At 33.5% G+C, this 23244-nt stretch overlaps 3 protein-coding genes across 5 annotated transcripts in view; 1 reads left to right on the plus strand and 2 right to left on the minus strand.

Annotated features, from left to right (window-relative positions):
- The window catches only part of LOC118739714 (speract receptor), a 10462-nt gene extending 476 nt beyond the window's left edge, over positions 1-9986 (plus strand). The window contains exons 2-10 of the mRNA XM_036471226.1: positions 15-108; positions 210-397; positions 2819-2998; positions 5062-5166; positions 6256-6327; positions 6512-6686; positions 6781-7481; positions 8845-9479; positions 9545-9986. Of these exons, the coding sequence (XP_036327119.1) occupies positions 15-108; positions 210-397; positions 2819-2998; positions 5062-5166; positions 6256-6327; positions 6512-6686; positions 6781-7481; positions 8845-9479; positions 9545-9746 (2352 nt within the window). The 3' untranslated portion in view covers positions 9747-9986. The remainder of the gene's footprint in view (positions 1-14; positions 109-209; positions 398-2818; positions 2999-5061; positions 5167-6255; positions 6328-6511; positions 6687-6780; positions 7482-8844; positions 9480-9544) is intronic.
- Positions 1-23244, minus strand: part of LOC118739040 (nuclear hormone receptor FTZ-F1) — a 628268-nt gene that overhangs the window by 568221 nt on the left and 36803 nt on the right. The window lies entirely within an intron of this gene.
- Positions 21216-23112, minus strand: LOC118739048 (uncharacterized protein DDB_G0271670-like; the record flags this gene model as incomplete). Its single annotated transcript, XM_036470159.1, is given in 2 exon segments — positions 21216-22465; positions 22533-23112. Coding segments are annotated over 2 exon segments (629 nt in total), but the record flags the coding sequence as incomplete, so codon positions are not given.

Consider the following 23244-nt stretch of genomic DNA (forward strand, 5'->3'; position numbering starts at 1 on the left):
TTACTCTCAAATAGGATCTCAATTTATATGGCAAAATCCATTGGGTGAGCCCAAATGGGCGACCGGCAGCGGAGCCAAAATGCGGTTTTGCGGGCGAGAAATGCATTAGTAAGTAAATGGATGCCGTCAATTAGCCTTATTACCTTAATATTAGGCATGCACATACATATTCATACACATATACATATACGTATGTATATATATTTCAGGTTATACAGGCGAAATATCAGCTGGTATTGCTGGCGGTGCTTTGCTGCTACTCGGTATTATATCGTTGGTTTTGTATCGTAATTGGCGCTATGAACAGGAATTGGATAGTTTGTTGTGGAAAATTGATTTTCGTGAAGTGCAAATGCATGAAAGCGAAAAGGAAACATCTAGTCAAAAACAAACAAGGGTGAGTACATACACACATACCACATACATAATTACTTACCAAAATATATATATAAAAACTTGCATGCAAGTAAGGGGAGGAAATTCCGAAATACATATACACACACATAATAGAGTGGGTGGGTCTCATCTGCGCTTGATATGGAATAAGATTGATTAATTTAACGTTCTTACGGCATTTTGTGCTACAGCATTTTAGTTAGCTGGAAATGCCAGCTTATTAGATTTTAATTATGTAGTCTTCAAAGCATAATTTGGGTATGCTGCTAATTAGGTTCTTTGCTTCTAATTTTCGCTTCGTTTATTCGTATGGACATATGCTTCTTTACCAATGCACATTAATCTAAATGACCTACTTAAATTCTTAAAATTTCAGTTCAAACATTCAATTTGGGAAATTCAGGGTCGTAAATTTTAGTTCGGAAATTCAAAGTTCGAACAATCAATTTAAAAAAAAATGCAGTTTGAATATTCAAATTCAAACGTTTTTCGGAAATTCGAAGTAAAAAAAAAAGCCTTTGCTTCTTGATCAAAAATTTAAATTTTAAGTTAAAAATATAATTTTGAAAATTCAGGTTGAAAAATTATAAGACCTTAAAATTTCAGTTCAAACATTCAAGGCTGTAAATTTGAGATCGAAAACTCCTATTCGAAAATTCAATGTCGAAAATCTTAATTCAAATAATCAGTAAAAAAAAATCCCCTTTCGCACATTCAAAATAAAATTGTTTTTAGGAAATTCGCAACAAAATAATCCTTTTTAACATAGGTCACAAATTTAAATTTGAAACCGCGAAAATTTTATTGTAGTGCGAAAACTCATGTATGGAAATTACAAAACCTTAAAATTTAATTTCAAACGTTCAATTCAGCAAATGCGAGGTCATAAATTTGAGTTCGAAAACTCAAAATCGAAAACTTTAGTTCGAACATTCAATACAAAAAAATTTCAGTTCGAACATTCCAATTAAAAAATGTTTTTCGAAAATTCGAAATTAAAAAATCTTTTTTATACTAGATCACAAATTCAAGCATCAAAATTCGAAGTCGAGAACTTTATGGTGGTGCGATAAGTCATGTAGAAAAATTAGAATTAAAAAAAGGCCATAAATTTGAACTCGAAAATTTAAAATTTGACTGTGATTCTAATGATTTCAACATGAAACAAATTCAGTTCGAATACACAAAATTAAACACTCACTTGAAAATTCGAAATAAAAAAATTCCGTTCAAATACGAAGTTCAAAATATCGTTTGAACACATAAATTGCAAAATTCCAAGTCAAAAATTTTTGTTCGAAAATTCTAAGTTATAACTTTGATTTCGAAAATCTCAAATCGAAAATTCAAATTTAAAAATTGGGGTCGAAAATTCGAAGAGAAAAAATTTGAGTCTGAACTCAAATTAAATTCAATTCATGTTCGAAAGTTCGAAGCTGAAAACCTTAGCTTGAAAATTCGAAATTGAATTTTAGTTCACGAACTTGTGTTATAGAATTTCGACTTTTGAAAGGAAGTGCGGCTGTTTTTTACCTGAAACAAATTGCAAATTTAAGAAATTGTTTTAAAAAGCTGTACATGATATGACACCCATTTTCGAAAATAACACGCATTTTGAAGCAAAAGTTTTATTTGCTTGCCTTTATCACCGGTTTAGGTACCGCATTAGCGGCTTTTACTAATACAATTTTTAAGATTTCTTTGTGATCGGAGGTGGTAAATGCTTCATAAATAACAAAATTACCCTTACACTTATATAGTCAAATAAAAGCATCGAAGAGATGTTTAAAAGCACCAATGATTGCTAGGAGAATAGGACAACCAAAATGGCAATTTGAGCGAAAACAGACACAGAGATAATAACAGCAAAAAAAAAAACTAACAAACACATCCACACACATGTAGTTATGCAACGCAACAGCTTCCTGTGTTGATGTCCTGATGAAAAGGGAACTCGGCAGTAACATGACAACGTTTAGCATAATGATATCCTCCTTCCCTGACACTGCTAACAAATGTTAGTATTATTTGCGCTGTTTGTGTAGTTATGCGTATTGTTCTTCCTGTTGTTGCTTTTGTTGTGGCAGCTGCTGCTGGTGCTATTATTATCGTAACACTTGCAAGCTACAGACGTCCGTCCGACTGCACTTGACAATACATACTATTGTGATTTCAAAAGGGATTATGAAGATATAAACATAAATATTTAGATACAATGTTAGCAAACTTCCTCCACCTAATATTTATTAATTTAAATTTCTAAGTGAATCCTTCCAATTGTGTAAACCCAATTTAAATAAGTACTTTGTATAGATAAAGCTCCCAAAGTCTTTAATATTTGTAAATTTAATAATGCTTTTTCGTTAACCATATTTTCTAAACTTTCTAATTTTATTTTCAATTATTATATTCAATGTTTCAGTCCACACATCCGCTGATACGCACCAGCCAGGTGAGCTTAAGCTCTAATCCAGATGCTGATTTTCGTTATACCACAATTTTTACGCCGATCGGGCTCTACAAAAATCAGTTGTATGCGATCAAAAAAGTACGAAAGAAATCTGTGGATATAACGCGTGAAATGAAGAAGGAATTGAAGCTGGTAAGTGTGCGGGTTGACTAGCTACATTAGTGAACAATTAATTTCAACTTTGAAATATATATACATGATATGGATGCCTGTTTTCGGCTGACTTAAACTGATAAAACTTAAAATTTCGCAATATTTAAAAAAGTCATATAAAATTGAAAAAAATCAGTTTTCTTCAACAAACTGCAATGCTTTAAATTGCGTCTATTTTATTTCAATTGATTCTATTATTTTTTTTGTTTTAGTTTTTTATTTAATTTAATTAAATTAATTTTCATTGTAATGTTATTTGCTTTCCTTCTTTAATTCTTAATTTAATTATTCATTTTGTTTTTAATTGCTTTAATTTGTTTTATTTTATTTATACATTCTCTTTTTATTTGCTTTGTTTGTTATGTAATTTAGTTCAATAAGATTTTGTATATATTTTAATATATATATTTTTTAACATATTTTATACTGTTCAATATTTGATTAAATTTATTTATTTTTATTTAATTTTGGGTCTTATTTTATCTAATTTATTCGTTCTCTTATTTGTTTATTTATTTTTAATTAAACTAATTGAACTAATTTTTATATCATTTTTCCATTTAAGTTTATTTTTTGCATATAATTCATATTTTTTTATTTCAATAAGGTTTAATTTTGCTTATTTTTCCTTAATTTAATTTAATTCCATAAAATTTTTGAATCAGTTCTTTATGTATTATTTTTGATTTTTATTATATTGGTTCATTATACACATTTTTGCTTAATTATTTATTTTGTAATTTAGTTTAAGATTTTATTTTATTTTATTTTTTCATAGCTTTATATTTTTTTTAATTTCATAAAAATGTTTAGTCCTATTTAAAGTCTTGTTTAAATTAAATTTAATAATATTTATTTTTTAATTAGGTTATTTTTTCATTTATTCTTTTTTTTATTTTGGAAATTTTTAAATTTGATAAATAAAATCAGTGTTTATTTTTAATTCCATTTTTTATTTTGTATTATATTTTTAGCTTTTTTTACTTTTTAAATTTAGTAGGTAATTACTATTTAATTTGAATCCATTTTGTTTTTTCGCTATTTTTGACTGCATATTTAAATGCAATTAATATTTTTGTTTTTATATTATTTGGTAATATTTTTAGATTTTTATTTTTTAATTTAGCTAGTTTTATTTCATTTAATTTTTTTAGTTTATTTATTTAATTAAATTTTAACTAATTAGGTTCTTTGCTTCTAGTTTTCGCTTCATTTATTCGTATGGACATATGCTTTTAAATCGATTTTTATTGTTTTTGAGTTGTATTTTATTTTATTTGTAAACTTAATTGTTTTATTTTACTTATCCGTTATATATTCAATTTTATATTTTTTAATATTGATGTAGTTTAGCGTTCATGTAATTTAATTTTTATAGTGTTTTTTATTATTTTTTACATAATTGTAAATTCTTGGATTTTTTAAAATGATTTTTACTTACTAAGCTTGATTTTTATTCTATTTTTTGTTAACTAACTTATCTTATTTGATTCCAGTTATTTCATTTTTTTATCATATTTTTTATATTTTTTTTTTTTATTTAATTATGTTTTATAATTTATTCCTAATTTTATAGCCTAATTTTGTATCGGTGACAAAATCTTTTTTACTGACCAATTTAAACTTTTTCATATATTTTTCCGCAATAAAGACTGTGACCAGAATTTGTCAGTGATGTATGTAGAATAGAGCCGTAATTTATTTTGTTATTTTATTTCGTTTAATTTAATTTTTAATTTCTTAAATTCACTCCAACTTTCCTTTATTTTACAAATTCTTCACTGCAGCTGACATTTAAGTAATGCATAGCATTTTTTAAACTTCTTTATTCTTTTCTGTTTCTGTTTTCCGCCTTTCTAACTCCGTCCGTCCGGTTGATGCAACATACCATCTCGACAACTCAATATTGTTCTGGGATTTACGTTGCGTTGTCAAATGCAAACGGCGTCAACTCATCACCTCACAACAACTCCCACCACCACCACCGCCTACTTTTGTGTGGGCTTCCGCTATCCATTTTGTGCTCATGTACCGTTACATAGCTACGCGATACACGCCACGACAATATATGCGCTTTCATTGGTGCCTGCACAGATCCGCCCAACATTTGCATCATTACAGAGTATTGTACAAGAGGCAGCTTGAAGGTAAGTTCTAAAGTACTGTAAACTCCTTCCTACTCCTTCGCAGTTAGTACTTGGTGGTAGTACATAGTAAGTTGTAATATCGCAAAAAATAGCGCAGTGTTGCTTTGCGCTGGTTGGGGAGATAAGGAGGTCTCAAGAGAGGATTAAGAAATGAGGCAAAACTAAATGGACGTCGAAAGGATAATAAATACTTGCATGCATTTCAGTTTTTCACAAATAAATATGTAAATAATAATGACACAGTTTAATTGTAGCAGACACGCACCGACACGTCTACTGAGAGATTTTTTGTTATTTACCTTCCCTTGCCTTGGAAATACAGAATTTTGTTGAGCTTTTGGGATTTAAAAAAAAATTAAATTTTGTTGAAGGTACAAAATAAAGACATCCACCGAATTTTAAACAAATTAAAAAAAATATATTTTTGTTTAATCGCAAAAATTTTACAAAATTTTGGGTTGAAATTTGATAAATTTGGCATAATATGGAAACTTATTCAAATGAATGCATAAACTTGCGAAGTTATAGCTAGTCAAATTAAGAATTCTGTCAAGTTTATAGGATTAACAAAAAACAATATTTGCAAATCCTGTTAACAACCCCTAAAAATTTGCCTAAAATTTTGAAATTTTCGTGAATAACATTATTATGTACGTAGAACAATATTAAGTGGTGCCCCATGATGTTGCTATTTTCTGAACTATCCTTATGCATAATTATTGATGTATATGTAGTACACGTAACATCTAAAATGCTTAGTTTATTTTTTATGATGTCTCTCAGTAGGCAAAAGCTAACCGCATTGCTTGAAAGGCTAAGGTAGCCGAAAGTGCCAAACACTATCCCATAGAAAAGAAAACATACATAATTGTGGTTAAGAAAATTCTAAAATTTATTAAGTTCGCTAAGCCGAAATAATCCAAATTGTCCTGCTCACTTTTACTTCCACTTCCACTCAATGAAGTTAATACGCTCATGGAATATCCTTTTTTACCATTTACCATCTCAGTTCTTCTCTCTGAATAATTTTATAAATTTAATTTATGATTCTTTTCCACTTCTTTCCTTTTATACAAAACTTTCCCAAAGGATATCTTGGAGAATGAGGACGTCAAGCTGGACAACATGTTTATTGCTTCAATGGTCGCTGACATTATACGCGTAAGTTCAATATCGCAGTTTAACCTCTGCACTGCCACACACACACACACACACACACACACACACTTGCCGTGGGCTACATTTTTGCAGCGATTTTCAAAGCATTTCCTACAAAATGACTTGTACGCATTTCAAATACTACTTCCACTCCTTTTTTTCTATTCTCATATCGCACGCACAACAGGGTGTCATCTACTTACATGAATCGCCCATTCGTTTTCATGGCTCGCTATGCACCTCCAACTGCCTCATCGACTCACGCTGGGTGGTTAAACTGACCGATTTCGGGTTATTCGCCTTCAAAAAGGGTATGGAGGATAGCTCAACGGAAGTGCCAAACATGACAGCTAAGTGTACAAGTATGTTAAGAAATTTTATTTTTTTCGCTGCCGTCAATGTTAAGTAACTTTTGAAGCATGCGAAATTATTTGATTTCCTTCCCTTTCTCCACAGAGCTACTCTACCGCTCACCCGAACTGCTGCGGCAAGGACCCGCCACACTCGTGCCCGGCACGCAGAAAGGTGACTCCTACTCCTTTGGCATTGTACTCTACGAAATTCACGTACGTCACGGCCCATTCGGCGAAACCGGTCTCACTCCAATGCAGTGCCTACAAAAAGTGCTCCAACCGCAAGATCATCTCTACCCCTATCGGCCGTCGCTACAACCGCTGGAGACCTCCTTCGATTGCGTGCGTGAAATTCTACGCGAATGTTGGTCTGAACGCGCCGAAGACCGGCCGGACTTCAAAACAATACGCGCCAAATTGCGTCCTCTACGCAAGGGTATGAAACCGAATATCTTCGATAATATGATGGCTATGATGGAGAAGTATGCAAATAACTTGGAAGCGCTCGTAGATGAGCGCACCGATCAGTTGCAAGAGGAAAAGAAGAAGACTGATGCGCTGTTGTTGGAAATGTTACCACGCCCCGTGGCGGAGCAGCTGAAGAAGGGCAACAAAGTAGATCCGGAGAGTTATGAGCACGTGTCGATATACTTTAGTGATATTGTGGGTTTCACCGCAATGTCAGCGGAGAGCACACCATTGCAGGTGGTGGACTTCTTGAACGACTTGTATACCTGTTTTGATTCCATAATCGGACATTACGATGTGTATAAAGTGGAGACAATTGGGGACGCATACATGGTGGTGAGTAAGAAAATTGAAGGTGCAGATAGACAATGAACCTACGGGGTAGTTAAATCGAGTTCAAGTGTTTCGGTTTGCTCATATTTGGGAAAACAGGCGCTTCGGAAACTTACCCACAAGACCTTTCTTCACATATTCCAAAAAAAATTCCGACCTTTCGACGAATCCAGTCAGGCTTTTCAGTAAAGCCACGCTTAGACTGTCCGTGTCTTTGAAGAAATGACCTTCCTGTAATCCGAAGTACATTCTACGAAGTGTAGGATTTAGGTTCTTGTTCATCTCCAAAGCTTTTACACAAACGTTCGGCAATCAAAAAATGGGCTGCTATTGAAGACATCTTCTTCTTCTTTATTGGCGCTGTAACCGCCTAAGCGATTTTGGCCGAGTCCAAAACAACACGCCAGTCATTAGTCTTCTGTGCTAACTGACGCCAATTGGAAATGCCAAGTGAAGCCAAGTCCTTCTCCACCTGGTCTTTCCAACGCAGAGGAGGCCTTGCTCTTCCTCTGTTACCAGCATCGCGGCCCGCGTTGAATATTTTCAGAGCAGGACCGTTTCTGTCCATACGAACGACATGGCCAAGCCAGTGGAGCCGCTGAATTTTTATTCGTTGCACTATGTCTATATCGTTGTAAAGCTCGTACAGCAAATCGTTAAATCGTCTGCGATATTCGCCATCACCAACGCGTAAAGGTCCGTAAATCTTTCGCAGAATCTTTCTCTCGAAAACTCCAAGAGCTGCCTGATCAGATGCTTTCATTGTCCATGCCTCCGCGCATGAAGACATCACTCATAGAAAATTAATGTCTAGGAGAGGTTACTCTAAATTCTTTCTTTGCTTATCTATAGCTCCCTCCAGCCAATCTTTTTAAATAGACTAGACCTAAACTGTCTATATCTTCAAGGAGATGACTCTGCTGTTGTCTTAATCATTTTCTTCGAAGCGCAGTACTTTTACTCAAGAAACACTGACAGGGTTATTTTCTATATCTTCTCTGCAACTTGCCTACATATATACAAAACACTTTCGATGTATAACCCAGAGTGTCGTAACTATTTGCAATAGGTAACGTTCATTTTATATTCGTTATTTGCCGATTGTCGTTCGAATAGAACGCGATAACCTGCAGGTGGCAACACTTGTCTATCAGAACTTTCGTATTAGGAAGCCCCGTGAAACTCAAACAACTATACTTTTCTTCTCGCCTACTCTTTCCTCCCTTTGGACATTTTTTAAGCCGGCTTCTTCGATTCCCACAATAGGAACGTGTCGCTGGATCTAGTAGGAAGTTTAGCACGATAACCGACATTCTCGAAGGCATTAGTGTTTATAAGAAATCTTAATTTCATTCGCCCATTTCAGGTATCCGGTCTACCAATCCGCAATGGCGATCTGCACGCCGCCGAAATCGCTTCGATGTCACTTCACCTACTCAGCGCAGTGTCCGAGTTCAAAATACGTCATCGACCCACAAACAAACTACTACTTCGCATAGGCATTCACACCGGACCGGTGTGCGCCGGCGTGGTTGGTTTAAAAATGCCACGTTACTGCCTATTCGGTGACACTGTGAACACTGCCTCGCGCATGGAATCCAGCGGTGTGCCACTGAAGATACACTGCAGTCAGCAGTGCCGCGAGTTGCTGGAGAAGTTGGGTGGCTATCATTATCAAGAACGCGGTGTCATTTCGATGAAGGGCAAGGGTGATCAGCGCACCTATTGGCTGCTGGGCGAGGATGAGGACGCGCGCAATAAGCGCAACTATGAACGCTCGCAACGACGCGGCTCGCGTGCGCTCAACAAATTCATACAGGGCACCATCAAGCAGAACAATCAGCAGCAGATAACGTCCGCTATGGTCGACTATGGCATACGTTCGTCGTTGAAAAATAAAGCTATGCCACGCAACTCGCTCACGCGCTCATCCAGCTTAGAGTCGCCGAAGAAACTGCGCTTCGCCACTGGCAGTCTGCTCGAACATCATCGGTATCACAGGTGGGTAGTTGAAAATTTTCAAATAATTTGACTCATCAGAGCTTAACTTTGAATTTTGTACGCAGCGATGAGGCGCTATTGGAGGTCATCACCGATTCTTATACAGGCGTGCGACGCTCTTCTGGCGGTTCGAACCATTCGCGCTACGAGGAATCAACACTCTCCTGCGGCAGCGCTGAAGAGCTCACCAGCTGGCAACGTCAGCGTAGGCCCTCCTCTTACCCAACAGCCAATACGCCGCTGTTGCTCAATCATGTGGAGACTTGACAGCGATTGAAGGCGGAGCAAAGTGACCACAGGGAGTGTACGATATAGCATGGAGTGTCTGTTCTGTGGTCTCCAAGTGGGAAAAAAATCAAATACAGGAATTAGTAGACTATTTTGAAAAAAAAAAAATGTATTCGAGAAGTTAACAAATTGTAACTTGTTAACTGCTTTCATTGTAGTATTCCTCAGCAGTAGGATGTAGAAAATTTCAATATTAATGCAATGATGCATTTTTAGTAGTACGTATGTATGTGTATGTTGTATTTAAGCATTTCCGATTACGCAAAATATTGTACTTTGGAAAACTTTACAAATCGATAACCACAAAGGAATTTAAATTAGTTTTAATTAGCCTAATAATAATAAAATAATAATTTATTAACATAAAAGTTAAGTTTAATGTTATACTATAAATTTATTATACGTGAAAGGGAAAGTTAAAAGAGACTTACGTGTCGAAAAATCGATCTTTTAGCGGTTCTTATAGTACATTATTCTTATAATAGGTCTGGCAATCCACTTGGTCAATTTGGTGAATACCCCCATTGCTCTTATAGTAGCGGTTCTTATAGTCGATGGAAGCTGCGCTCTTTTCAATACATCAAACCGCGGCTTGGACGCACTGAGAAAAAAAATTACAGACGTAACTTCAAAGCCCATTTTTCAACAAAAGTTTAGTGAAGGTCTCTTTTAACTTTATATGTCACTTAAGTACAATAAGTATTAATTTAAAAGGTTAAATTAAAAAATTAAAAAAAAGAAATAAAATTAAAAAAAAATTTTAAAAAAGAATTTAGCTTAGAAAAAACTAGAATAGTGTTACTCGTTGGTGATTGCCAAGTTCTAGTCGTTCATTGCATGCAAATTGTACTACATATGTGTAAGTGTTAAGAAAATAGTTAAAATTACAAACTAAAAAAATTAAAATTTAAAAAATTTGAAAATTCTAAAAACTATCTGAGAACAGTTTACTTGAGTAGCAATAAATAAGTATATTCAAAACTTTGAAAAGTACAATAAATTTGGAAAACTAGCATAAAATATCGAAAAAAATTACGTCTTTTAGATGCAAGGTTCGGCTCTATTCCTTCTGACATTTGGAATAATAATATTGTTTTTAATTCTATTAACTGAAGAAGAGTGAGAATTCACCCTGTTCGGAAGTAGTTTTCTGTAGATAGAGAAAAAGCTTCCTCTGGTATAACTCTACACAAACGGCACAGAATGCCTCAAAAGGAAGTTCCCATCATTTATATAAACAGAGCAATTCTGGCAACTGTCTTTCAACTCACCAAAGCCTCTCTGCAATAGGTTTTCTAAAAATTTAATTAAGTTAGAAAAATTAATATTTTTAATTTTAAAACAATGAAAACTAAAAATCCAAAGGAAATAAAATAAAATAATTTTTTATAAATTAAACGAAATTAACAAAAATTCTTTTTAAAATAAAAATCAAACGAAAATTATGTTAAAAACAAAAACCATTTAATAAAAAAAAGGAAAAACAATTGTTCTTTAATATTAATGTAAATAACAAAAATGCATTAAAATCTAAAAATTTAAATTGATAAAAATATAAAATTATATTTCGAAGATCACCACATCTCCTCATTAGGCTTCTTCATTGAGTTCATTGGGATTTGAACTCGCAACTTCAGTATTCAAAGCCAGTTGGTAGTTAGGTTGACTATTCAAAAAAAGAAAAAAATAAATAACAAGTAATTTTTAGCCAAACAAAAACGACTTAAATATATATTTCATGATCCAATGATCGGATTCAAACCAGAAACTACCATCCGATGCAAAAGTAATTATCGAAATCAGGTGACGTGGTCATACATAAAAAAAAAATATATATTCCGACGAAGTGATAACCTCCTCCTTTTTTGGAAGGTGGTTAAAAAGTGGAAAAAGCAACAGCACTTCACATTGTGAACTTAGCTCAGTTGGTAAGACCACTGGATTTGAACACCGATGTTGCGAATTCAAATCCCAATGAACTTGATGAAGAAATCTGATGGGATGTGGTGAGCTCCGAAATTGCAGCTATATTCCGAATCGCGAATTTTTAGAATAGCACACCAGCGGTTGGAGCAGGGCGAGCAAAATGATATGGTTGTTTTGTAATTGGTTGGTTGGTTGAAGTGGAGAGTTTAACAACTCCAATTAGAATCTATGCGGGCCGTTTTAAAACCACTACTCGCTATTTAACCTGAAAAAAAAGCTTGAAATTAACCCAGCAGAAGTCGGTTATTTCTCTCAAATCCAGGATGTAGGGTTCAAGAACTTAAGTACATAGTTGCAGTGGGTTGATATCACTTATCTCTGTCAGTAGCAGGGTTTGCAATTACCTCGTCGGCTTCGAATTTTGATGTTGAAAATGGCATACTTCTCCATTTGGAAAAAGCTCAAGTGATTTCTGTCAAAAGAGCTTTTCACCATGAAAGTTGACAATCGAGATTTTTATTTTAAGAATTTCGTGCCAGAACAATACAATCTTGCAAACTATCTTACATACATACTGTTTTCAATTAGAGTCCGACCGATTCCCAATTTTTGGCCGATGCCGATGCCGTTTAATCGGCCTTAGGGCAAAAAATCGGCCGATGCTGATGCCGATTCCTTAAAAAAAACTACCTGAATATAACAAAACATATAATAACAAAACATAAAAAATAACATTAAATAACGAATAATCATTCAAGAATCTATTCACTTAATTATGTATGTATGTACAATATGTATGTAGTAAAAATTGCAGCTTCTAAAAAGTAAAAGTATTTTTGTAACGGCCGCTGTGGTGTAGTGGTAAGCAGTGCGCGCATTCACACATCCGCACCTGGGTTCAAGCCCTGGTCAAAGCAACATCCCAAAAAATATAGAAAAAGGTTTTTTCTAAACAGCGGTCGTCCCTCGGCAGGCAATGGCAAACCTCCGAGTGTATTTCTGCCATGAAAAAACAGCTTCTCATAAAAATACAATCGCCGTTCGGAGTCGGCGTTAAACTGTAGGTCCCTCCGCTTTGTGTGACAACATCAAGGCGCACGCCACAAGTCGGAGGAGAAGCTCGGCCAAACACTAACATATGTGTAAGCGCCAATCTATTATTATTATTATTATTATTTTTGTAACGTAAATAACACTGGTCTACAAGGGTTTTGCGAATAAGACGGGACCTGGTGTTTCCGAACGGATTTTTCGTGCTGAACACGAATCTGGGGTCCAAAACTTCCCATCACGTCACGTTTTCGAGAAAAAAGGGGTTGAAACCCCTAAAAACAGCGTTTTTGGCCATTTTTGAAAAATTGTAGAGCTGAACCCTGACGTGCTACAATCTTTGTATATGTCAGAAATTAAAGGCTAAATCGTGCCCTTTCGAATGAGCCCTATGCCGAATTAATCGCATGCACCCTTAGATCAGGGGGTGTATTTGTGTCTAGGAGTCCAATTTTTATATCCACCATATTCGACCCGTCATCTTAAATTTTTAAAATCTAACTGCAGATTCGTAATCAGCGACTTTTAATATAGTTAAAACCTTGGCATTATTAATTTTCTATGATCGTTTAAGATTAAATTCTTTCTGTGATCAATTTTTCCTGCACCCCTAAACACAAATACACCCCCTGCTTTAAGGGTGCACGCGATCAATTCGGCATAGGGCTCATTCGAAAGGGCACGGTTTAGCCTTTAATTTCTGATATATGCAAAATTTGTACCACGTCAGGGTTCAGCTCTATAATTTTTCGAAAATGGCCAAAAACGCTGTTTTTAGGGGTTTCAACCCCTTTTTTCTCGAAAACGTGACGTGATGGGACATTTTTGACCCCGGATTCGTGTTCAGCACGAAAAATCCCTTCAGAAACACCAGGTCCCGTCTTATTCGCAGAAAAAAAGTTGAAATTTGTAGACCAGTGTAATTTAACAATCAAGTGAAAGGAACCCGAAGGATTTGGGTATTCAGCGATTAATTCAAGGATAATCGTAACAATACTTACAGTAACGACATTTTAGCATTCTTTGGCTTTTTCCCTTTCGTTTATTTAGTTAGTAAAAATTTCAAACTTTTCCTTTAAACATTCTGAGTATGCAGTTTTGTAGCCCATTCAATTTTATTGAAGTGCAAATTTTAAGTAATTAGGACTTAAGCTCGGAACACTTTGACGACAGCAAGCGACAAGCAGCATCTGTCAAATTTTAAATACACACGTTCTTACGGACACAATTATTTTGACGACAGCACGACATCTTGGCTGCAGGACTGCAATTGTCGACGTCGCCAAATTAAATCTATTTCTAATTTTGCCGGCGACAATGAGTAGATGTAGTGCTGCAAAATTAAATTGTCGCAAAATTCATCACATATTCTTGATTGTTCATGTTTTTCTTATTTACTTAAATAAAAATACACAATTTGTGAAATAAATATACCAAAATGTCAAACTTTAAAACCAGCTGTTTGCTATGTCGCTGAGGTCTTCAAAATGTTTAAGAAGCTGGCTTCAAGGCGACATTTGTCGACAAAATGATGTCGCTGTCGTTACGTCGTGAAGTTGCAGTCGTCAAAGTGTTCCGAGCTTTACTGTCGATTTTTGGAATTTTTTTTGTGGAAGGTGTTGGGGATTTTCTCCATACAAAAAAAGATTTCGAACAAACATACTTTGTTTGGAAGAAAATGCGTGAACAAAAAATTGTCAAAAATCAACCAGCCCTATCGCCAATTTCGTGTGAATAAATCTTTCCCATAATTTAACATGCAAAACAAAAACAAATTGGGAAAAATTGTTTTTGTTTTGCTTTATAATTTTTGGGAATATTTGTTCATGTGAAATTCGCGATGGGGCCGAACACTTATCTAGCTACTTCAAACTTGCATTTAATTATACGCATATTATTAACGTTTACATACTTATGTACATATATGCAACTCTGAAAACCCAATATACTTCCACACTCTTGTTTGTTTACTTGAAAAGTAATGCCGTCTACACACAGAAATAAGGCGGATACAAATATTTCCCTCAACATATTCAATAACTTTAACTACATATAACCAAATCATGTGTCGAGATTAATATATTTAGCTTTTTTTATGGCTTATAGTGAATAGTTGCCTCGCCTTCCTTCTCTTCGATGTAGCTTCAACAGAATCTGGTCCTTCGTCCAGATAAATCCTACCACCACCACCATGCCACCTGCTTAGCTGGTTTTCCTATATAAAAAATGAATGACGCCGATACACGCTACGAAGTTCCTTTATTGAAGTGAAAATACTTTAGCGGCGGTTGGTTGGTTGGGAGTAAATTGGCAAATTCAACGTAAATTGCACAAGGAAACGATACAACGGAAATGGTGCTACGGAAATGATGCAACGGAAATGGTCGGGGCTTAAACAAGTGCTTCTTGATTGTATGCACACAGTATGAATTTAACAAAAACTTTCTAATAAAAACTTGCTTAGAAAAATACCAGTACAAGAATGAAAGTGAAAGTGAGTACATACATATGTAGATAAAGAAAAGGATAAAGGCAAAGGTAAAAATAAAAACAAAAACAAAGATGCGTAAAGATAAAGGCAAAAATTAAGACCAAGGTAAATTTAAACACTTTACTTATATAAGGGCAAAGGTGAAAAGGAATATCTTGATGAAAAAAATGATAAACACAAACGTAAAAACAGAGATAAATATAAAGAACAAGATGAGGATGAGGATACCAATAAAAGTAATGTAGAGGAAGAAAGATTAAAATACAGGTAATTATAGAGAAAAGGATAGAGGTTTTGTTATCGATTTTGTTATGGATTTTGTAACAGATACTTTTAAAGATTTTGTTATCGATATTTTTTATCGATATATTATTGAATTTTTCATCGATGTTATCGATATGTTTATCGAATTTGTTATCGATATTATAATCGATTTGTTATCGATTATTAATCGATTTTGTGGTCGATTATTTATCGATTTTGTTATGGTTATTTTTATCGATTTTGCTATCGACATTTTTTAGCGATTTTGTATAAATATTATTGATTTTGCTGTCCAAATTTTTGTCGAATTTGTCATCGATTTTGTTATCGATTTTCTTATGGATTTTGTTATCGATTTTGCTATCGATATTTTTATCGATTTTTGTTATCGATTTTGTTAGCGACATTTTTATCGATTTTATTATCAATATTTTTATCCATTTTCTCATCGATTTTGCTACCAATATTATTATCGTTTTTGCTATCGAAATTTTTATCGAATTCGTCATCGATTTTGTTATCGATATTTTTATCGGTTTGGTTATTGATATTTTGTTGGATGTTACTATCGATTTTGTTATGGATAGAGTATAAAGATAAAAACGATGATAAAGGAAAACAGAATAACATAACTGTAATTAGAATGAACAGGGGTAAGGAGAAGGGATCTACATAGAAAAAAGACAAAAAAATAAAACCTTGAGCAAGAGCAGATGCATGTATGTAGTATGTACTAATGTATGCATAATGGTTGTGAGACAAAATAGATATGTATGTAACGTAAGTTTCACTTCTCCAGTGCGGCCCAGGCGCCTTTACTTTTGTACGAGTTCTATGTAGTTCGGGGTTCCTCTTATCAAAACTAAAATTCAATAACTTTGTTATTAAAACACTATCGTTCAAAAACTGATCGACCCACATAACTTTTTTCTCATGCATCCTCGTGGACGGTGCGGGTTTATGTTGTTTCCCTTATCGGAACACTAGTTTGATGCGAATATGTAGGGCTAAAAATTTTCAAAAATAAATTGCTTTTTTTATAAAATGTCTTACCACACGCTCTGCATACTATTAAAACACTCTGCGTACTAATATTTTCATTATGTATTTAATTTTTCAACAATCAGCAGTTATGTACGTAAATGTAATTTTGTCGGATGGGAATATGGCTTATACATATGTACATACATATATAGGTAAGTACATATGTACATATATTTGAATACGTTTCACAAACTTCGATTAAGAAATTAATATGCGACTCTATATTTTCGGAGTATGTTTGAGAAAAATATAAATTTTTTTCTTACGCAGGAACGCAAAAGCATTGTTTTACATACATAATTACAGACATTAGAATGTGTTGATTTACATGCATACATAGTTACAATACAAATTTCATAGCATGCATGCTTGTTTGTACAAACATTTTTTTTTTATTTAATTAGTTCTACTTTAAAATTTTATTTCTTGCAATGTTGTTTTTTTTTTATTTATTTTGTGTGATTTCTTTTGTTGCTCAGGTCATCATATCATTTGCGACGATATGTTCATTTGTATTTTTGTTATCTTTTTTGCCACATACTTTTCATTCGTTATTTATTGCTTGCAAACTTTTTTTTACAATAGTTACATACATTTAATAATTTATTATTGATTTTAAAGCTTTAAGGTGCATTAGTTTGATTACAAATTAGCTGAAAGCAAAATAAACAACAAAATAGGACCACATGCAAAAACTAAATAAAAATGATAACTGCAAAAAATGAAAAAAAAACTCGAGTATCTGGAAAGCATGAAATCTGAAAATATCTTTCATAAAAATTTCGATAGACAAATAAAATTGTTTAGATGCTTGAGTTTTCCACTTAACATTAATTTTTAACGATTATGGATATGTTGGAATTTAACTGTCTAACCAGAATGATGAGGCTTTTGTATGTAGCAAGAGCTGTCAAAAGTTAAAATATACGAAATGCTCTAGACTTCACACAATAAATATGTAGCTGTGGTATTGCTTATGTAGCTGATGTAGCTAGCGAAATAACTTGTGGCTGTGGTACTACATTCTATTTAGCCAGTAAAATAATGCATATTTGACAAAAAATAATAATTCGAAACAAAAAGGATATTTTTGCGCATTAAAAAAGATAACTGAGGTGAAAATTAAAAACTGGAAAGCACCAAGCTTGAAAATATTTTTCATAAAAATTTTGAAGGCAAAATAAAATTTTCTAGGTTCTTCAGGTATTACACTTGACTATAATATTTAGCTTGTATTTTGTGTTGGAATTTTAATCGATATATGATAAAAAAGATAGATTATTGAAACGAAAAATTTATTTTTGCGGAATGACTGCTTCCATTATTCCAGTAGTAAGCTTAATGACTATTTTTCATAGTCTGTTGAAAAAAAAAAAAAATTATTAGGGGAGCTCACGTTGAGTAGCATTTTAGGTGTAAAGTTGCTACGTAGCAATCACCCACATGTGTTGTTGCTCTTCCAACAACAAAATGCGTGCTAGATTGCTACGTAGCAGCTTGACACCTAAAATGCTAGTACCGCTATTATTTCAGAACTAAAAAAAATATATTTGATAAAAAAAATAATAATAAAAAAGATAACTTTGGCGAAAAAAAATAAAAAAATTTTAAAACTTGGAATGCACCAACTTTTAAAATATTTTTCATATTTCGATAAATAAATAAAATTGAGGTTCTTTAGTTATTACACTTGATATTTGAGAAAAAAAATATTCGATATGACATTTTTGTGCATTGACTGCTTAGTTACATATATAGATTCCTCTTCCACAAATTTTTAATTCCATTATTTCTAGTAATCTGAATTACTATTTTTCATAAGACTGTAGAAATATATTTAAAAAATAAAAAATGCTGTAATTTTTTGTCTATGGAAACCTTTACAAGGACCTGTCCCCCCAATCACAATTATTTTTTTTATTGTTTCTATGGTCCTCGGCTATAAAAAAATAAATTTTTTTATGAGTTATATGGAAGAAAATGCGCTACACGCTAGACAAAAAAAAAAAAATAAAAAAAATCAGCGGTAATTTTTAGCGACTTAAAATATGCGCTTTACTATACTACAATTTAATGGGCTGCAAAACTGCATGCTCATTTTTCTAAGAAATCGAATTGAAAAATTGAAAATTTCGATAAAAATAGGTTGGCATTTTCCCCCCGAGTTCTGTATGAAATTAAAAAATTTGATTCTTGTGTTTTTGCTATATTTAAAAAAAATAAGAAAAATTTGGTATGGAAAATATAAATAAAAAAAAATAATTGTAAATGCCAGGGTATGCATATTTTCGACGCTGACTGTACATAGCTGTACAATACGCCTTATCAGAGGCGTCGGAAAAGCCATCGAGGGATCTCAATCTCCGATATAGTTCTAATAATGACCTAATTCCTTCCGCTACCGGGAAGTTGGAATATTATATTATTTGCGGACATGCTGTGTTTGTAGGGGAGTTCCTTTCATAGTTATTTTCGAACCAAAAACATTTTAAGGACTCGCCTGGCCTACATCAAAGATACTAACAAAAAACAGGGCTCTGTAAGAGAGTTAAAGCTGCGTAAGCACGAAATTCAAAAAAACTAAAAAAAAAAACAAATTCACGGGTATATCGCGGAACTACTAGACAAATAATCGTAATATGTAATACCATGTACCATGCCCTATTATGGTGGGTGTTTTTTTTTTTAAATTAACTTTTTGTTCCACATTACTATGTGGGTCTATCTGGTTATCAGGTTATGGGGTTATACTTTGTATACACTATATAATAATAATTTTTAACCAGATAACCTCATAACCAGGCAAGTGTGAACACGAACAACTAACTGACGACATGGCATTTGGCATTGAGATAACAAGCAAAATTATACATAAAGTAAAATTAAAATACATTTCTAAATATTAAAAATAATTTTGCTTGTATTAAATTTAGGCACTAAAAACAACATTGACTTTTTTCACGTTTTCAGATAACTTTTTCTCTTTCTTAAATAATTTTGTTCTCTTTTTAAAACAACTTTTTATCCTTTAAGAATGCCAATGTGTTGCCAGCACACATTATTGCTCTTCATTAACAATTTCAAATCGTTCCCTTCAGTATACTTTCACAAATCCGTTTTCATTTTTGACTTTTTAATTGTCCAGCAAAAAATTTATAGAACTTACATCTGCCAATCTCATAATTTCTTACTACTAAACTTTTAACATGAAACCAAATGCAAAATATTATTTCTTATTTCGCCTTAGTTTAATTAACAATGCTACTTTCAACGCTGGTAAAAATGTGCTAATGTTTTTGTTTCTCATTACTTAAAGATGCTTTCAATATAAAATCTACGCTGCAATATAACTGCATATACAAATACGTTTTTTTTTTTTGTAATTCTTACAACGCCGAAAGCTACCAGAGCAGGATATTTTGTCTATTTCCTTTCTCTAATCTTTCATTAAAACGTTTCGGTTCATCATTTTTTTTTTTATAAAAGCTTGCAATCGAATAAATATTCCTTCATGCTAAATTTTTAATGCAAACGCGGTGATTTTATAATTTTTACATTGAAAATTCAAATGATTTTTTCATAATCTTCATACATGTATTTATTGTATGAATTTATGTATATGACACGTGCATATTTGCAATTAATAGTTTTTATCGTTTGCATAAACGTAAGCAAGGCAAAACTTTAATACAAATTTGATTTCCTTTTATATTTAGCTTTTTGAGTGCACTTCTTCAATTCCTTTTTTTTAATTTTCGTAATTTTCTATTTTACTTCATTTATATGTATAGTAATGGTCGCAAGGCAATCTTTTATCTTCACATTTAAACACCCTAAACCGCAGAAGCTCGGCTGCACTCGCCGCTCTGTTTTTTTTTTTTAAATGATTACTTAAAAAGTATTTTTCCAACTTTCTTCATTTTTAATCAAGCCAAAGTGGTATAATCTGTACCAATGCTGTAACAGATTTTGTTGATCTAATATGCACGTAATTCTTTTTTTTACCAAGTACGAGTATACATATTTATACTCATTTGTATATAAAAATGTTCAACAATTTTCTTTCAACAACTAAGCTAACAACATTTACATAACGTGTGTATATACAGACATACAAATGGAAAATGTCGAAATATATATTTGATTATTTTTTGCCTTCCATACTTTTATCAGCACAAAATGATTTTCTTTTTAAATCAGTGTGATTCTGAGTTACATCGGATTTTTTATAAAATTTTCTCACTGCCTGCATTTTATGATTTAATAGTTTCGTTTGCACCTATTTATCTACTGTAGGCTTAAAAATTTTTTTTGTAATCAATATTTTTTTCAGTTGCAGTTGAAGTAGCGGCTTAACATAATTTTCGATTACCGTTAAAGGTACAGACGGTGAGTTACAGGTCACTAAAAAGGTGGCTATTGGACTTAAGATGTTTAGGATAATTCTAACAAGGAAATTGTACTTTTCAATTTAATTGAGTTCAAATTAATTTAATTTAATTTTATGATATAGTATTATATTTTTATTTTTTTACAGTTTAATTTAAATATTCTTTTTATTTAAATTAATTTATTTTGTTTTATTTTACTTTTATTTTTTCTACTTTTTATATATTTTTTAATTTGTTTCATAAAGTTTTTTTTTTAAATTTTATTTTATTTATTTATGATTTGTATTTTAGTAAGTTTATTGTTTTATATAATATATTCCAAGAATAATTCCATATGTTACACAACACTTTTTCGACCAGTTAGTGAATACCGTCGTTAATATTTTGCAAGTGCAAGTACAACTCTGCGCTGCCAACCAATTTCCGCCGCCATTCTAACCACTACGCGCCTATTTCCTTTCCGTAAGTTGAAAATCAGTGAAAATTGTGAAATATGTGCAGAAAAGTGAATTAAATGACGTCTCTTCAAAGAAATTAAAAAGTTATGTGTGTTTTCTGCAACAAGAAAGTTAAATAATTGCCAATTTAGTGTTTGCAAATTTTCCAATTAAATAATTTCGGTGAGTAAGTGATGCAGTTCAAAGTGTGAGAAATATGTAAAAATCTCAGAAAATCAGGAAAAGAAGGAAAAGGGTAGAAATTGTGTGGAAAGAGAATTACATTATTTAATTAATTACATTACCATCAGAGAGGTAAGTTTTTATTAGAAAAATAATATAAATCAAGTTATCAAAAACATAACCTAGGCGAAACTGGCGGCAGAATTGCCTGTGTATTATTTTATTGCAACAGCAAAATGGCTTCTGAACTTATGGTACCTGACCAATTTTCATTTTCGTTCACTCCAACAGCTTTTAATTGAATATAGTGGGTTAACTTCCTAGCTTTTAACCTAAACATCCGCCGTCCTAGTAAGACTTCTACTAAAAGGTGGCTTAAATATTACAACTTATCTATATTAGTTAGATCCTTAAAATTTACTGAAGTTTTAATTTTTACTTTTACAGCTAAGCAACAACAAGTTAATTAGTGAGTATAGTAAAAAACATTATTTTTTAAAGTACTTCGCTTAAAATTAATTATGTAATTGCTTTGAGTTTCTGGAAATTCTATGCTACATATAAGCTAAGCGCACAAAGGAGTTCTTTTGGTTGCCATAACCAATCGTCAATTAACAATGTTGTAGGCTTCAGTTCAACACGAACCGACAACAAACAAAAAATACCTCTAAGCAGCTTTCACAATTAAAGGAACCTATACGAAGATTTCTACTTCGCGCTGATCTAGCATACATACATTGTGAATTCTACGCTACGTCGAGTGTAGCTGATTTACTAACAATTCCGTTTCCGCTTCTAAGCGGTTATTTTGATGAACCAGCAATAATCAATACCACACGCCATTATCAGGCTTTACAGTTGTTTCACCTTTGCTGTTGCTGCTGCTGCTGTCTTTTCACCATAGTCGCAGCCCTAAAGAGCGAATACAAAATCCATTTTAATACAAATGCCAAAAAATATACGTACTTCATGCACTTACCTTCTCACTCCATGTCGCGGACTCACCGGTGGCGTGCGTACCGGCGAAGGTGGCGCCGAACTGCCCGATGAGGTGCGTGAAGACAGTGATAGCGTTGAATTGCGGGGTGCCGAGCAGCCAAGATAAATTGCCGATCCCTTATCGACATCACGTAAGTCCACGCGCGAGCCATGGACGGACGATGGTACCGAACCAGGCACTTTTCCTGTGTAGGCGTGCAAACCAGCCGGGCTGCTGTAAGGCCGCACTGATAGACCGCTCACAGTGCTGGCACTGCGTTGCAGCTGTGTTTGTCCAGCACTGCCACCGCCGATGCCATTACCCGCGTTACACCGTTCCAATTCATCCTGTTGCGCTGTCACTGTAGCGGAAACGGCGGCACGCGCCTTTGCTGTACTACTGATGAGGCGGCTGCCTGCGCTGCTGACACGTGGATTGCGCAAGCGTGCAGCGGGTGGTGACTTTTGTAACGCCTCACGCTCCCGCTTTGCATCGCTAATGGCGGCTGCATATTCAGCAGCCTCTTTTGAACTGCTTGCCGTCGCTATGAGCGGTGACAATGTAACGGTGGTGGTGGTCGTGGTGGTTGTCGTTTCCGACGTAGCCGTGGTGGTGTTGTTGCCGGTGTTGGTGGTTGTGTTGTTAGGTTGTGTAGTAGTAGTTGCTGTTGGCCCTGTTACAGAAGCACTACGCGCTTCTTCGTCTTCGGGTA

Source organism: Rhagoletis pomonella, unplaced genomic scaffold, assembly GCF_013731165.1.
Source record: "Rhagoletis pomonella isolate Grant_MI unplaced genomic scaffold, Rhpom_1.0 Rhpom_scaffold_00005, whole genome shotgun sequence".
Taxonomy (NCBI): domain Eukaryota; kingdom Metazoa; phylum Arthropoda; class Insecta; order Diptera; family Tephritidae; genus Rhagoletis; species Rhagoletis pomonella.